The following is a 16,145-nucleotide window of genomic DNA, read 5'->3' on the forward strand; positions in this document are numbered from 1 at the left end:
CGCTTTTTTTAAGCGTCGGGATATGGAAACTTTTACGAGACTTACATATTTAATAAATCACGTTCTCTTACGTATTATTACTTTGTTTTCCAACTAGTGGGGGATCTTTCCGTTCAAATAATAATAACGAAGCTACGCGTAAAGACTGTTATTCCGGTAGGTCTCTAGGTGAAAAAGTGCAACGGGTATCGGACATTCCTAGCTCTTCCTCCACCTTGTAACCTTAATCGCGCGTCGCTTGTTTATACGAGCTATTACGCCATCTCTCAACAATAGCGAGAAACTTCTCGAACAAGCCGATAATATTGGAAAACCTATTACGTCGGCGAAGTTGCGATAATTTGACGCGTCGAGGAAAACTTATTCCCCGGTTGTTCGTAAACTCCGGAAGAACCGAAGGGTAGCTCGGTTGCCGAGGGAATCATCGACTGGCGGCGATTCCGCCGGGGAGGGAGTAGGCACGCGGGATCAGGTTTTGTCTCGTAAATCCGTTCCTAGGAGGAGGCGGCCCGTGGACGTAATCATTGATACGGAGGCCGTAATTTTTCCGCTAACAGGTCTATTATCAATATCGTCCAACATCCGATAGGTCTGTTACGATCGAACGTATTAATCACCTAACGCGATTACCCCGTTAAATAGCTGGCTCGATGGTCGCGATAAACATCGATCTCGCCACGGGTAACCGGCGGCCGATTTTCAACGTTATCCTCGCGCGATCGATAACTTTCCCGTCTATCGTCCCTGTCGTTCCTGTCGTCGCAGTCCAGCGAGCACGCGAACAGGAGGGGAACGTAATAGCACGCTGTTCCCGATGTACATACGCAATTTCACGATCGTTCGCGCTGCATTTACGGCCCTACGGCCGGACAATAAAAGTCGTAGGTGTTGCTCGTCCCTCGAGAAGTCGGAGAGAACCAGGTGGACGGTCAATTATACGACGATTCGCGACAATGTTTGCCACTCGACGACTACTTTTCGCCTATCGATTGTTCCCCCGTCCCCTTCCCCCGTCGCCCGGTAAAAACTAAGGCATCGAACGAACTCGAACTCGGTGTTGGTTCGCGCGCGTTGTACGCTAGCACGAACGATGTTTATGTTCCCCGACATCGGTGTTTGCAAATACAAAAGCATGGAACGCAGCCGTGCTAAGCGTCCGAGCACGTTACACCGCATTACAAATCGCGCGGAAACACGGCCGCGCACGCACGGTGCACAACGCTCACCAACACACGAACGCGCTCGACGATATTGCCGATGCGTGCCCTCCTCGGGCATACTCGATCGCCCCCTCTCTTTCCCGCCCACGATCGTTTCCTCTGCTCGCCTCGTCACCTGCCTTTTCTAAACGCGACCACCGCCGCCGCGACTCCGGCTCTTTTCGATTCCGTGTCCGTCTTCGTCGCACGGAATTCCCCCAGACGCGACGACAATGGCGCGGCTTCGGTAATTGTCTTCGCTCGACGCGCCAGGGTCTACCGTTAAACGGGGAATCCTGACTCCTCGTTGCCCTCGCCGCGGCACGATATTTCACGGACTACTTGGACCACGCGAGAAAAAATTCCAACGAAACCGGGGGCAAATTTTCTATCGAATCGACTCGCCGACCGGGCAAGAAAATTCCTATTTCCCGGGAGTTTTAAACATCATTTTTACGCCCGGACGGTGGCGAACCGCTGCCCCGTTCGAGAGATAGAAAATACGCAGGGGTCACGCGTGGCCTCGGGCGACTAATTGATTTTATTCCGAACAGCGTATTCGCACTCGGGCAGATCGTATTGGGATAATCAATGGCCTCGAGTATAATACGCAAACCAAGTAAACGAACGAATAAATATGCAATTAAAATTTTCCATGCGATGCATCGTTTTTGGATAAACATTGGCTCGTTTAGCTAACGAAGAACATCCGCAAAGCGTTCCGACGTTCTAATTAAACGCATTTAACGATGGACGATTTATATTTTAAGGCTACAAGTGTAAGGCCAAACGCAACGTTTCTATGGCAGAGGATGGCCACAGGTTAACGATGATAAGTGTATTTAGATGTTACTGGTTCGGTGTCCCTTGTCTCTTTAATAAAACACCGACACGTTTTGTAGAGATTAGTAGCATCGAATTATAAAGGAGGGGTGGTGCGCGAAATTAGACGAATGAACGAAGGAGACGCGTTTCGCGGGAGTTACAATGTCGTCTGGGGAACGATCGAGATTGAATTAGATCGCGAGGTCGATAGACCAGAATTTGCGATAATGGGAGGAAGGATTTTATGGACGCGGCGTCTTCCCTCGATAGCCGAAGGAGATCGACTCTAAACACGTACGAGCTCCGGGTTGGCTGTTAGCGTACGGGGTGAATAAGCAATAAAATCAAGCGTGGAACGGAGCTCGTTTTCTGCATACTTTATGTCCTCCGCGCCGGACCGCTAGGCATTTGCCGCATACTTCAAGTGTTCTAAAGGTATGCGCGAGTTTTAGATCGGTTCCTGAATGCGCTTCGCTGTAGGTGCCACGTGGTTGATAGAACCGCGCCGTGTGTACGCACGGACGACAAACGTTTCTCAATTTTATACCGTAATTCCATCATCGATCCATCAGGCGCGGGAGAGTTCGTCGAAATAAAAAAAATTCGCTGACCCGTACGGAATTTCGAAGCCAGTGAAATTCTGATCGGGAGCTTCGACCGGGGGCCCTCTCTGTTATATTCGATAACAGCCTGGAAAGTAAAAGCGCCCTCGCAAACGCCCTTTGACCCGACGAATACAAAACTCCAAGAGCAGAAACGGTTCTATCGCGAACGACAATTTAAATTCGCGCGAGCCTGGCTTCCCAACAAAGTAACTCGCCGTCGAGTGGGAAAACGGGAACGCGTCAGAATTTGTCGGACGCTGGAAAAACTCGTTGCTGTCTGGCCAGGCGCGTACACCCAAGTCGCCACTAATAAGCGATAATTGATTTCGAATCGTTCGCGGCGGCCGTTGCGAACCGGCGTACGCGCGCACGTCGCGTCGAACAAGATCTACGCGGGAATAGTTCTGCCATTAAAGATCCTAATTAGCGGTCCCTTCGTTAGAGACTCGGCTGACGCGTTTCAGCGAAACCAACACCGCATACAGTACCGAACAAAAGTATCCACGCACCGTTATTGCGACAAAGTTCATCGACGGACTCCCATCGTTTCTTCGAAATGACTAATAAAAATTAATGCTCGGAAAAGAGAATACTTATCGTTAAAAAGTCCCACTGTTGCGTTTCATCGGTATCGCCAGTCGTCCGTGACCGACACCGAGTTTAACGCGAAGGCTTTGCGAAAAGGAACGAAGGATATCTAAAGTAGAGGTTTATCGAAAATCTCTGTGATCCGGTTTTATAAGCATTCGTATCCTAAACACTATGCTGCGCTATAATCCACGAGCTACGACTCGGCGTTCTGAACTCGAACCAGTCTATAAGAATAATAGCGATCCGAGCGTTCGCGAGGCGTCACCGAAAACTCTTTGAAACTTCGATCGCGAACTACCTCCGTAGTAACTTGAAGAATTTACGGTTGTAAATGTCAACGATTCCCCCGGCTAGAGTGGCTCTCAAACTCGCGGCGATCCATAAAACAAAACGTCGTTCCCGCTGAGCAACGTTTGCTCGATTACGCGAACGGTAATTGCCGAGTGTGTAATTTCAAATAGAGGCGGCGGGACGAGGCGTTCGTAATTTGTTTCCCGATTTGTTTCGATATAATACGCCGTGAAACGAGCTGGATCGTTGTTCTCTCTTTCGCGCGGAGTTTCGATTATTTCCGCGAATCCTCGCGGAAGTCAATTAATAATAGAACGAACAACGACGGCAAGACGGTCTCAAATACGGGGGAGGACGTCGATTACCTTCTCTTACGCTTGTAATTATTGCACTATTCATATTTATCGACGTTTACGCGCCGGTCTCTGATCTTTGCTTTACCGTTTCGCGATTGTTACGGATTCGGTGTAAAATCGCTTTACGAACAGCGAATACATTGTAGGAAATTCTCTAAGAACTTCCACTTTCTTATTTGATACTAAAAAACGTATATTCGCAAGTATAATTATTAAAAAGTAAATTGTGAAAGCGATTCCGTAAAAAGGCTTTCCCCGCCACTGATTAATTCAGCAACGAAAAGGTTAAACTCGACGGTGCGAACGTGAGAAACTGTCCTCTTGTCGCGGAGATATTACGTTACCATGAGATTCGATTGCAAACAATCTCCTTAAACAGTAATATATCTATTATTTTAGATAGAGAAATGGTATCCTATTCGACCTGTGTATCTAGCAAATCGAGTGAAAACCGATTTGTTCTATGAGACATGTTCTTCTATTCTAGCTTTCCACCCACTCTATAACTCTGAGCTCCTTATCGACTGACTCGACCTTTCCTAACGCCCAAAAACCCCCCATATGCATTCTGAGAATTCTCTCTGCCTGGCACGTTCCGTTTTCGAGCGATATCCTAATCTAAACACTTGCTCGATCCCTCCAAACACTCGTCGTTCGCGGCCAGCCACACGATCCACGAAGCCCAAATATTTCTCCCCCATCCCACCCCTCAGTCATCCGCAAATTAACGAAACGTTCCTCGAGCAAGAAGAACGAAGAACAGACTTCGAAACCGACCAACTAACGCGGAGTAGACGTGTTCTGTCCGCGATTTTCTTCGTCTAATTCGTATTCTCTCCCTCGTTCCCTTCGTAATTTAGCAACCTACGCAACCCAGTCTGACAGTCGGATCGTCGACGACGAGGATCAAGTATTTGGAGCGTTCTCCTCGCTTCTCGACTTCGAGTCTCGAATTCCTCGCGTCGTGCTTCGTCTCCTCCCGTCGACGCTTCGCGCCGCGACGCCATCCCGAGGAGGAGGAACGACGCGTTTCTTTCGTCTCGCCTTCCTACCGCTTCTTGGCTCGCCAACGCGATTCCTGACACGATTCGATCGACTACCAACAACCAGCGCGATCATTTCTCTGACCCGAATCGACGCGACCGATACCGATCGACCAAATTTTTCTAACCCGCGACCTAATAAATATAGACCTTGTACTTGGTACCTCCGACACTTTAACGATCTACGAAACGTACGATTTGTACGACCATAATTTTTCGGAAAATGAAATCTCTGGTACGATATAATATTTCTTACGAAAGGAAAGGCGACGATGGGAGTGTCTTTTTGTGGTCAGTTCATTGGAAAACACTACCCTCCCTCGCGAAATGTCTCGACGTGGATCCGATTCCAGATATTATTTATTGTACGTACTTATCGCTCGGTCCACCGAGCGATTTCTAACAATAGCGTAGAGATAAATTAAGTAGGACTAGATGCTCCGCTAAAAATAGCCATCACCGTCGGAAGATGGAATCGTCCGTGAATTTATCAGAGTCAATCCCACGATGCATCGTGACTCCGATAAAGCGCGAAATTATTACGTGGTCGGTTCCACGGAACATTCCATATTTCGCAAATCGTACGATATAACGTCACGTAAGCAAAGGATTTTGTTCGACGCGTCTCGAGAATCTCGATAACTCTCGTACAAACGTATCTATCGAAACGTACATCTGTTTTACGCGTAATAAGTGTAAAAGTAATTTATTGAAAGATAACAGAATCTACTTGTAAAGATTCGAAGAATGCATGCATCGGAATGGCTGTCGAAAACTGTGTACGAAGCTAGTATCGTTAAGGGTGGTAGGTGCAGTGTGATGACGATGGGGTTTACACCGTAACCGAGAGTATAAATCGAGCAGAGCTTCGACAAGATAGGTGGGTTTAATGTAGAGGGTCAGCCACTTAACAGGATCGCGTCGAATAACTCGTAAACTATGCGTTGGGTTAAAAATTGTATGGCGCAAAAGTTGCACGAGCTATCCGATCGTTCGAGTACTTCGACCGAAAAAACATTTAGCAGCAAAGAGCTACAAAGAAAACTATAGGCGATATTGATACCGTAACACGAGCATCAACCACCGTCGAGATCGATAAACAAGGCGTCAATCTTCTGACTCATCCCCCCATAATCGCGTCATTTTACCACCACGACGTGTACCCGCTTCTGCATTCAGTGACGTAGCCGCGAATCCAAATCCCCCGTCCAACAGGAAATTCACTGACACCCACCGATCGGTGCAACCCCTATTTATGGCGAACGACGTCGCACAGCGTTAAACGTGCCACTTTCACGACACGCACCCTGTACTCCCTAATGAAACGGAATAACGATGGACGGCCGTTTCGAACCGAGTCGAGCGTCGGTCGATCGTCGGCGAAAGAAATCGTAAGATCGAGGGTTGGTCGTCCTGGCGACGAACCTCGATAAAAAGCATCGTGCGAACGACGAAGAAAAATTTGAAAAACTCACCGTGGCTTCTTCATGGCTTGTCGATCGGCCTAACTCGGCGTGTCACGTGTCTCGTCCATACGTCATCGGCAGTCGTCTCATGGCATCCACGAATCGCGTCTAATGGGCACGAGGAAAGAGACGACTCGGATCGAAATCGACCAATCTGTCGATCGGACGCAAAAATTCCCTAGATCGTTTTCGCGCGACTCACGCCGCTCTCGGTTATATCGGTGTCTCTCTCAGTCCAATGTCTCTGCGCGTTGGCTCTTTGGCACGCTACTTTTCTCTCGCTCCTTGTCGCATTAGATTCTCCGTGTCGGTCTTTCTCGCGTACCAGCCACGAAGGGACGTGCTGTACAGTAGGGAACGCGAGAAGGAAAACTCTGGCAACGTCGCCTCGCTCACTCGCTCGCTCTTTTGCCTCTTCTTCTCTCCGTTACGTCGTCGTCGTGCTCGTCGATGTACACCCCGTGCCACTGTACTCTTTTTCTCATTCTTCCTCTCGTCGCTCGCCGTCTGTCTATCCTCTTTCAATTTCCAACACCGAGAGATCACACGTACGCACTCACACGCGTATCGGGACGACACAGCGTGCACGGGACATAACGCACACCGACAGAACCACGCTTACGACGTGTACGAGTCGCGCGCACCGCGCCGAACTATCGAAAGATTCGGTACTCCCCTTTTTTCGATCGCAACTGTCGCGTAACGAGCATCGACGGATCGTTAGAAACTCCAAACGACACGGACTCCTCCACTTTTCCCGACGATACACATTCGTGTCACGAACCTTCAACCTGACGAACTGGTGTATCACTGTGTCACTCTATCCTTCTCCGACTCGTGGCCCGTGCGTGCAATTTGTCTCTCTCCGCCGAGACAGAACACAGTTCTCTCGCTCTCGGAAATGTTTTGTTTCGTCGAACGTACGCACCGTTATTTCAACACTGGGCAACGCGACGCGAGACTCGCGCAAGGACACGCTGCTCGTTTTCACACGCGCGACGCCTCGCGCATCCTTAAATATTCCACCATGTTCCGATGTCACCTTCGGAGGTACTCTCACTTGCTGGCGGTGGCGGAAGCCATATTGCGATCGCTGTTCGTGACACCGCTAGAGCGCCAATCGGTGGATGGACAAGGGGGATTGCGCGCACGCCGATTGGTCGAGTGCACCTGTTACGTACGCGCCATCTCTCGGGACTTTTAGTTACCGAACCACGGTACAGCGTATGTACTTATCGACGGACCGAAATGCACGCAAGTCGACCGCTCTTCGTTCGACGACGAATTTTAGTCGACCGAAGCGAGACGAAATGCCTTTTCCAAAACTTTCTATCGCGCTAACCTAACAACCAACGACATTCGCGTTTGTCGAAGAACACGTATCAAAGTCACGCGGAAGGGTAACTCGATTAAATACATGAAATATTAATGGCATTACGTGCCTTTGAAGATCGACCGAAAAAAGGAACGCCACTCGATAGGCTATTTAAATTTTCAATCGTGCAACTTTGCGCGACGAAAGCTGCGTCGGGAAATATTACCCCACCGGATAATAAATAATAATCGTTATCGCATCGTGTCGTTACTTAACTATACAGATATCGAATTACACAATTTTATGTCGAACCTCGTGCATTCGTTTACATTAACGCATGCTATTTAACGCAGAAATATACTAACGTGGTGATCGTTTTGGACATATTCCAACACAAATGAAACAAACTGAAATATGCAGGCTCGCGTTTCCTCGAATATCGAATGAAATCGTATGACTTCGCGTGGCATTAATATACATATAGTCTATCTTCCTCGACCACGAACGGTGTACACGCTATAAAAAGAGTCGAAATAGAATTTAATTTCCATGTACACAGAAAGTAATCTATCGAAGGAATGACGTTATTTATTAAACACCGCCTAAGTATTCGTGTTTCCACGCTCACGTTCGCGTCCGAAGCTGAATCCAGTCGAGAAAAACTTGCTGCACCGCTGCTAATGCGTGCACACACAACCTATAAGCGAGGCAATGTCTTTCTCGACGTTTCGAATAATGCTTCGCGATAAGATTGCGTTCATTAATTTCAAGCAAAAAGTTGGTCTATTATTAACTACTAGCGCGCGCGCGCGCGCGCCGCGCACGCCTCGTTCGAAGCATCGAAATTCTGATTACAGGATTCTGACCACACAGGAAATACTTCGCGACCGCATAGGAGCAGAAAAACAGGAAACACCAACATTGCGGTCTAGTCCTGTTTCGCGGCGGAAAGTAGGTGTATATCTGATCGTAAGTAGCATGTCGAAAATTATTGCGTTCGACGGCGGGTAACGTTACTCTATAAACGACGAATCAAATGCAACACGAGCAAAAACAACGACGAGCATATAAATTTCTACCGAGACCCAACCATTAATTAACTCGGCGATTTACAGCGTAACTAATCATGACTAGCTACACGTCTTACGTTTGATCCGTGACTTAAAAAGTGAATCGAACTAAACTTTATATTTTGCGTGGATCAATATTCCACAAAATTATCCTTATCAAGATTACCGGTACTATCGCGGACGTTTCCATCAATTCTTGGCCGCGCACGTTTCGATACAAATATTCATAGTATCCACGCGTTCGACCCGGAGCAGAAATTACTTTCGAAGCTGCTTAGAAAGATTTCCTGCCGCGATAGCGCGACTTTTCCCTGTCCCCTTGTCGACGAGAAAATAAAAAGGGAGGATTATGCAAATGAAATTGCGACGGACATCACGGTTCCTCCGAGTCGAGCAGCAAATTACTAATTTACAGGCCAACAGAATCGACTCGTTCGAGATATCCGGGAGCAGTCCGTTGCTGCGACAGGGAAGCCTCGATTAGGCGAAGAAACAGCTGTTCGATCGAGGCGGCAGCCGAGCTTTTTTAACTCACGCCCCATCGCCATTCTAACTGAATATTTTAAAGAAGTTTGTACGATTTTTCACAAGGCACAGAGAGCAACGAAAACAGATTTTCTAGATCATGTTATATAATATGTTGTGCGGAGAGTTCTCGCGCGTCTACCATCCATAGAATCGATCAACAAGGATTTACGATCTCGTGCAGTAAAACACAGACGAACTTTCCCCGTTTCTCCGGCCTACAGCGACAGACTTGAGACACACATGCGCGAATGGATATGCAACAAGTCTATGCTACTTTGCTCCATCTTGCGCGCAGTTCGAGTCCAGGTGGGAAAGCTTCTCTAACGGCGAATGCGTAAGAGCAACACCTTGCTTTTAGAGTGGCAATTACTAGTTGTAGTTGGGTTAGTTTAACGAGATAGAGAGAGACGTCGAGAAGTACAGAGAAAAAGGACGTCCCACGAGTCGACCCTGCTTTGTTACGTTTTAAGCCGAGATTAGAGATTGTTAACACGATTGCTTCCACCGTTCCACCAAATAAAATATAATTAGAGGCGTTAGAATAGCTTACAACGCGTGCTACTTTCAGAATTGTTTTATTACGTAATTAATCAATACATATCGATGCAGTGCAATAACTGGAAAAAGCTATCAAGTCGAGAAACTCTTCCGGCGCGGGAAAAAAGTACAACGGAGTCGAGGCGGCATTTCGATCGAGGTTCTAATTGAAAATGAGCTTACGTTCGTTCTGCTGGTTTGGCAATAGGGTCAAAAGACAGCGAGACACGCGCGAAAGAACGCGCAACAAGTCTATGCTACCTTGCTTCGTCTTGCGCGAAGACCACCGTCGAATTGAAAGAATAAAAAAGACACGACAGTTCGAATTGCAAAAAGAATTACCTCCTACGACTTAGCTCGGCAACAGAAGAGATACCAGGGAACGCATGCACAAAAGGGCGCGCAACAAGTCTATGCTACTTTGCTTTCGTCTTGGCCGAAATCGCAATTTGACTCGGGAAACATTTTTCGAAGCATTTCTCTCGGAAAAGTAGAAACTTGCTTTCGTTCTATGATGAAAAGGAGAGACATTTTCCCCCTGAAAGAATTTGTTAAGCATCAAGGAAATTAGTTCTCCGAGTAAAAAAACAAATGTAAGTCGTCTTATTAGTCGTTGGTTTCTCAACTCGTCGCGTTTAAAGATTTCCTAACGATCCGCTGTGGTTTGATTGCATTGCTAAACGAGCGATATGCAGATTCGTAAATGGTTAATTGATTTTATGAAAACAGAATTCGAAATGAATCTCGCACCGAATCACCGCAATACATCACGCTAGGGAACGCTCTACGATCGATCTAATATTCACGCGAAGTATTAATCTGTTTAACACTGTCAACTATGTGCCCTATTTCTGATGCTACGGACGCGTGTTTCCCATCAGCCAACCTTCAACTTCGTCAACCCCTAATGTAAATGATCCAAGGAACGAAATAAACGAATCTTTGCAAGCCAGACTACTGTTTTCATTTCAAAATATAATCCTACATTCCAGAAGTAGTTCCACGCTATATTTCATAAATTTCAACGACAAAAATTATTTAAAATCCTACGTAAAACGCCCCCTTGAAATGTGTAATACAATATTTCGGATAGATATACTTGAAAACAAAGAATGTTTTCCGCCTAATTACTCGTCTATTTCGCTGGGAACAAAACGCACGTAAACGCGGCCGACCGGTCCCTATTCAGGGTTCGATTGACGTTCGACAACAGGATCAAGAGATACCGGAACACACGCAGAAAAGGACGTGCAACAAGTCCTTGTCGATGGCCTCTTGCGGACGTTCCTCCTCTTTCGACGTTGCTACGTCATCGGTGACGCACGACTTCCGCTACGTCACGCGGACGCGCCGCCCATTGTCGCGCATCTCGGGGCTTTCAGTGCCTGTGTAGTCGCATCGACGCACGGCTCGATAAAAACCAAATCCCGATATGTTCAACCTCCCACGTAGGACATTCCTGACCTTTGCTTCTCAAGAGTTCGAGCGACGGTCCACGACGACGTGTCGGTTCCTCGACGGCCGTTATTTCGCGTGGCCGCGATCCTCGTGCTTTTCAAGGCTACCGAAGCGGCCGACGATTTCTTTCAAGGAGACGAATCGAACGACGCGACGAAAACCAGCGGGACGGCACGTTTTCCCTCGGACATCGATCCACGGTCGGCCACCACGCAGTTGTTTCGGTTTAAAGGGCTCGCGAGGCGAAGCCTAGGTGTGTAACTCGACCTCTCCTCATCGAGGAAAGCTACCTGGATCGCTTTAAAGGACCCCCCCGTCGGCCTCTTTTTTCCCTTCGCGTTTAATCCCGCGATATCGATAACTCGTGCAGAGAGCAACAAAGTTCGCGTTATCGACCGGCTATGTTCGAATTAATGGACCAGCGCGAGCTCTCGGACCCGTGTCTCGTCGCGAAGAACAAAAAAAAAAAAAGGGGAGGCCGCGAAGCACCGAGGATCGGTCGGTTTCTCGCAGGATTACCAGCCGATCGTCGCTTCGTGTCGTTGGGGCGCGCGGGGGCGGGAACGAGACGAAGGACTCGGGGGGTTGCAAACAGGAGCCCCGTCTGTTTCTAAACTTCTGCGAGAGCAAAGCGGCGCGCCGGTAGGAAGAGGGACAGCGAACGCGAAAAAGAAAGAACACCGAGACGGAAACAGGGACGGAAAGAAAGAGGGACAGGGAAAGGAGGGAGGGATAGAGCGAGTCCCTCTCTATTGATTTCCTGCCGAGGGTGGGCCAACGAAGGGAGGATTAGGTATCGGCTCTCTCGTTGCCGCTTTCTCTCTATCGCTCTGTCTCCGTTTCACCTTCTCTCTGTTCCTCTTATTCTCTCCTGCGACGGTTCTGCGGTAATTCGGCGAGCACCTGCCCGAGCGCGACAGAGAGAGAGCACGAGGAGGAGTACCAAGGGGGTGGTGGAACGAGCGCGTTGGAAGACGAAAAGAAAGAAAAGTTTTTCTCTGTCTGTAGCACGCGGTACGCGCGTGCACTGTCTGTCGAGGACTTTGTGGTGGTAAACGGAGCTGCCGTAATGCAACGTGGTACACGGCCGAACCTCGCGCACCGATGGGGACCCTGTGGCGGTGGTGGTGGCAGTCCGATGGTGTGCAGTCACACCGGTGGTGGTAACGGAACGGCCGAGTGACGCAAACACCGACCAACGTAGTGGTAGCACACACGATCGCGACACGTGTGCACGTCATACCGGTGTGTGGGTGTCGTAAACACAACCCCCACTGTAGCGGCGCGACGCGGTTGCGACCGGTGGTGGTAGTCATTGGAACAGTGGTAGTAATAGTAGAAGTAGTAACGCCGCTGCTGGTAGTAGTAAATTTGCGTACAAGCGACGTGACGTCAGAACCCGAGCAGCGTAACCCATGAATCCGCACCTCGTCCACTCCTTCCAAACCGCTCTCAACCACCCTAACCGCTAACCCACCCTCGCGCGTCCAGATGCTATCGATATTACTCCACTACGCGTAACGGACAAATTAATGGAGCAACCTCGTCAAAGAGCCCCCGAGAGTGGGAGGCGCGTGGCACTCGATCGCTAAACCGTGATTTCTTACGGATTTGCCCGATCGAATATCCACGATGCCCGCGAGCGCGATTTATCCAAGAATTTTCAGACGCGCGACACCAACCGCGATATTTTCCAACCCTCAAGCTGCAAGTTATCGTACTTGTTACAAATGAGAGTGTTTCCGTATTAGTAACGCAGCAAACAAATCCTCTCGGCGCTTAGCGTCACCACGTATGCATTAGGCGTCCGTAAATCGTTACTGTCTCGATCGTTGTATCATCGGGTTAATTCGGTGCTTCGTCTAAATAAATAAATAGAGGCTCGAGCATCTTCCATATTTGCACAACGACGGGTCGCTCCGGGCGGCTCGACAGGGATTATCGAGATCTCCAGCGTCGATTAGATCGCTCGGACGTATTACTTCAAGAGTATTAATTTACCGATCCATGTCGCGTCTTGCAACGGTCTAGGCAATTTCGTCCCGTATCGATGATATCGCGATAGAAAAGGGCTCGTCGCGGAGTCGGAAATATCTCACAATCGCGCGCGGTGAATTTTATAGCGACCGTACACCGTACACCATAATTCACCGACGTCTACTTTCCGTTCTATCACCTACCGCCTTCCGCCAACCTAGATATCGTTGATATTAATGGACCGAGCGTTACGAACCAGTTGATACCAAACTACAACTTATCAGAGATTACTGCGATTAGCTCGCCGCGCTGTTACCTCCGTTATTACCAACCCGGGTCGTTATTCTTGGACGAGGCGAATTAGTTTGTCGCGCGTACGGACGATTTGCTTCCACTGTATCGATGTTCCGCATCGACGAAACGTAATTCTATCTATCCCAAGGAGCTATAAACGTCTACCCGGACATGGGATCTATCCGTATCTTGCGATTATTTCAACAGGTAGCGCCGTAGATCGTTCCGCGTCAAATCGATCACCCTCAACCTCCGACGATACGGACTCTTTTTTTAAAGATTGTAACGCGTTCCAGCCCACACTCTGCGTTGCTTCTTTCCGTTACATCATCCGTGTAACTCTGAATCACGTGACAAGTGTAATCCGCGACCTCTACCCGCCATGCGTTACAAACTAAAGGCGGAAGTGGCAGACACGCGAATCGAGTCGAGCGAGTATAAAGTCACGGTAAAAGAGACAATACCGGCATCGTTTAATTATAAGACCGCACAATACAGACTGAAACCTTGGATTACGTTTCTTTCCTATCACTCGAATATTTTTCTATCGTCGGAAAACAAATTCTCTACGCTCGATGATTCTTGAGCACTTTCTTTCCAAACGCCCTGTAGATTATCGGCGTCGGCCGCGGTACACGAAGAGTCCATTAACGGACCTATTCCGTCGGATCAGCGTCGATCGAGTTCGACCACAATGGCGAGGAAAGTGAACACAGGTGGAAATATAAACGTTGCGTCGGGGGATTACCACGACGTCCGAGGAAATATTATACGTATAATTTGCAATTAATAAAGGGACATTTATTTGCGTGGCTGGAACGCGTGCCAACGAGACCATATCGATCCGATAAAATGCATCGAACAACGGCGATTGGTCCGTTTAATATGATTTATCGACGATCGCGCGAATTACACGGCCACCGCGAGCCTACAAAACAGTCCTGTTTGCGCGGGAAATCGTTCCGTCGACAAAATCGACCGTTACCGATCGCGCGAATAATTCGAGAGCTGTTGCTTCTAACCCCGGAGAAGTCCCATCCCGGAGAATCAATTTAATCTTCGCGAGCCAGCGGTGGTGCGCCTTTGAAGCTTTAACGCTTCGACTCGAACCGATTCATCGATAAATCTTTGATACCGGTTTGTTGCCGCCGCTACAAGACCAGATGCGTAGGAAACCAATTAAAGGAGCTACATCGAGTACCTTGGCCGGAACCACCGACATGAATTTATGAAGCGTGCTCTTACGGTTTGCACGCTCGTTTCACGTCATCCGCATTGTAACGATTCTCGCGAGGTTTGCGTTCTTTTTCCTCGATCTTTTCTGGCCTTTTTCCCTCCTGTTGGACAATGCCGGAGGATCGACAACGACTCGGGCGAGGAAAAAATGCCACCGCGGTCCCTCGCGACGCTCAACTTTCAACGATCTTATCGATTTCCCAGTCAGAGCACGGTCACGCACAGATGCACAAAACGAATCAAGGGAGTCGCGCGACGATAATGCACCGACGTAGACCAAACTGCACCCCTAGTCCATCGACAATGAGTCATAGCTCCTCTCGTCGAACGCGATTCTTTGCTCGCTGGACAAACACCGAACGTCCGAACGTTTAAAAATATAAGTACGCGCTCTGAGTAAGAAATCTAGCAAATGGAACCTTTCGGAGGCCGAGGACGCGACGAGCCTTTCTCGAGATCCGTTGACGCCGAAAACGACAGCGCACAAGACGAGGAAAAAGGGAACACGAGGGGGGGAAAAAAAGAATAAAAAGCAAGCGACGTTTTTGTCGCGGTGAACGGTGGGATGACCCCACGCATACGAGACATTCTGCCTCCCGATGAGTATGTGGGTCGAGAAATGCCGCGCGCGCTAAATATATATCGGTGCATACTTATACCGCGCGTATCGAAACGCTCGAGAGAGGCGAACGGGCGGATAACGCGAGCGAGCGTTTCTCTCCTCTCGAGAGCACACTCATTTACCTTCTACCGCGAGAGAAAGAAGGAACACCGTGTTCCGTTCGTCTCGATCTTTCTTTCCCCGGGTTGCTTTCGTCCGTGAGAGGGAACGAGCGGACAGGAACCGTCGACGCTTCGCGCTGCTCTGGAAACCGATATCTCCTCGCCGAAATTAAAAATATCTCCGCGTCGATTGTTTCCAACTGTGAAAATTAACGAATTTCTCTTCTCGTTCGACGAAGTATATAGATCTCGAAGCTTGGGAAGGTTGTCGTTTCGTAGAAAGAAAATTTTCGTTGGTTATTACGGTTGAATGATTGGATTTTGGGCACGAAACGTCGGTTTCCGGGCCACTGTGCGCCAGTGGAACGACTCTGCCGCAGAGAAATCGATTCGTCGATCTGTCGTGGCCGGGACCTTTGCTCCCGGTGCCGGTATGCGCGTTATTTACGTGCCTTCCGAAAATCTCGTTCGAGACCCTCGCTCTCGACTGCTGCGCGCGCCATTTCCACGGGGATTCACACGGTCCGAGACAACCTGCTGGAGACCAGAAATAGACGGAGCTCTTATCTGGATACAAATTTCGAACGAGAACCTATGCATTGATCTGGATTGATCTCTATTGTTTGAATAA

At 48.7% G+C, this 16,145-nt stretch overlaps 1 protein-coding gene across 2 annotated transcripts in view; it reads right to left on the minus strand.

Annotated features, from left to right (window-relative positions):
* The window catches only part of Lilli (AF4/FMR2 family member lilliputian), a 146,882-nt gene that overhangs the window by 108,500 nt on the left and 22,237 nt on the right, over positions 1-16,145 (minus strand). Inside the window, exon 1 of one of the 2 annotated variants that reach the window (XM_076763489.1) lies at positions 6,386-7,701. The exons of the other annotated variant lie outside the window; for it this stretch is intronic. Within the exon in view, the coding sequence (XP_076619604.1) occupies positions 6,386-6,399 (14 nt within the window). The 5' untranslated portion in view covers positions 6,400-7,701. Of the gene's footprint in view, positions 1-6,385; positions 7,702-16,145 lie in introns of those variants that run through there. 2 annotated transcript variants of the gene reach the window in all.

Source organism: Colletes latitarsis, chromosome 4, assembly GCF_051014445.1.
Source record: "Colletes latitarsis isolate SP2378_abdomen chromosome 4, iyColLati1, whole genome shotgun sequence".
Lineage (NCBI taxonomy): Eukaryota > Metazoa > Arthropoda > Insecta > Hymenoptera > Colletidae > Colletes > Colletes latitarsis.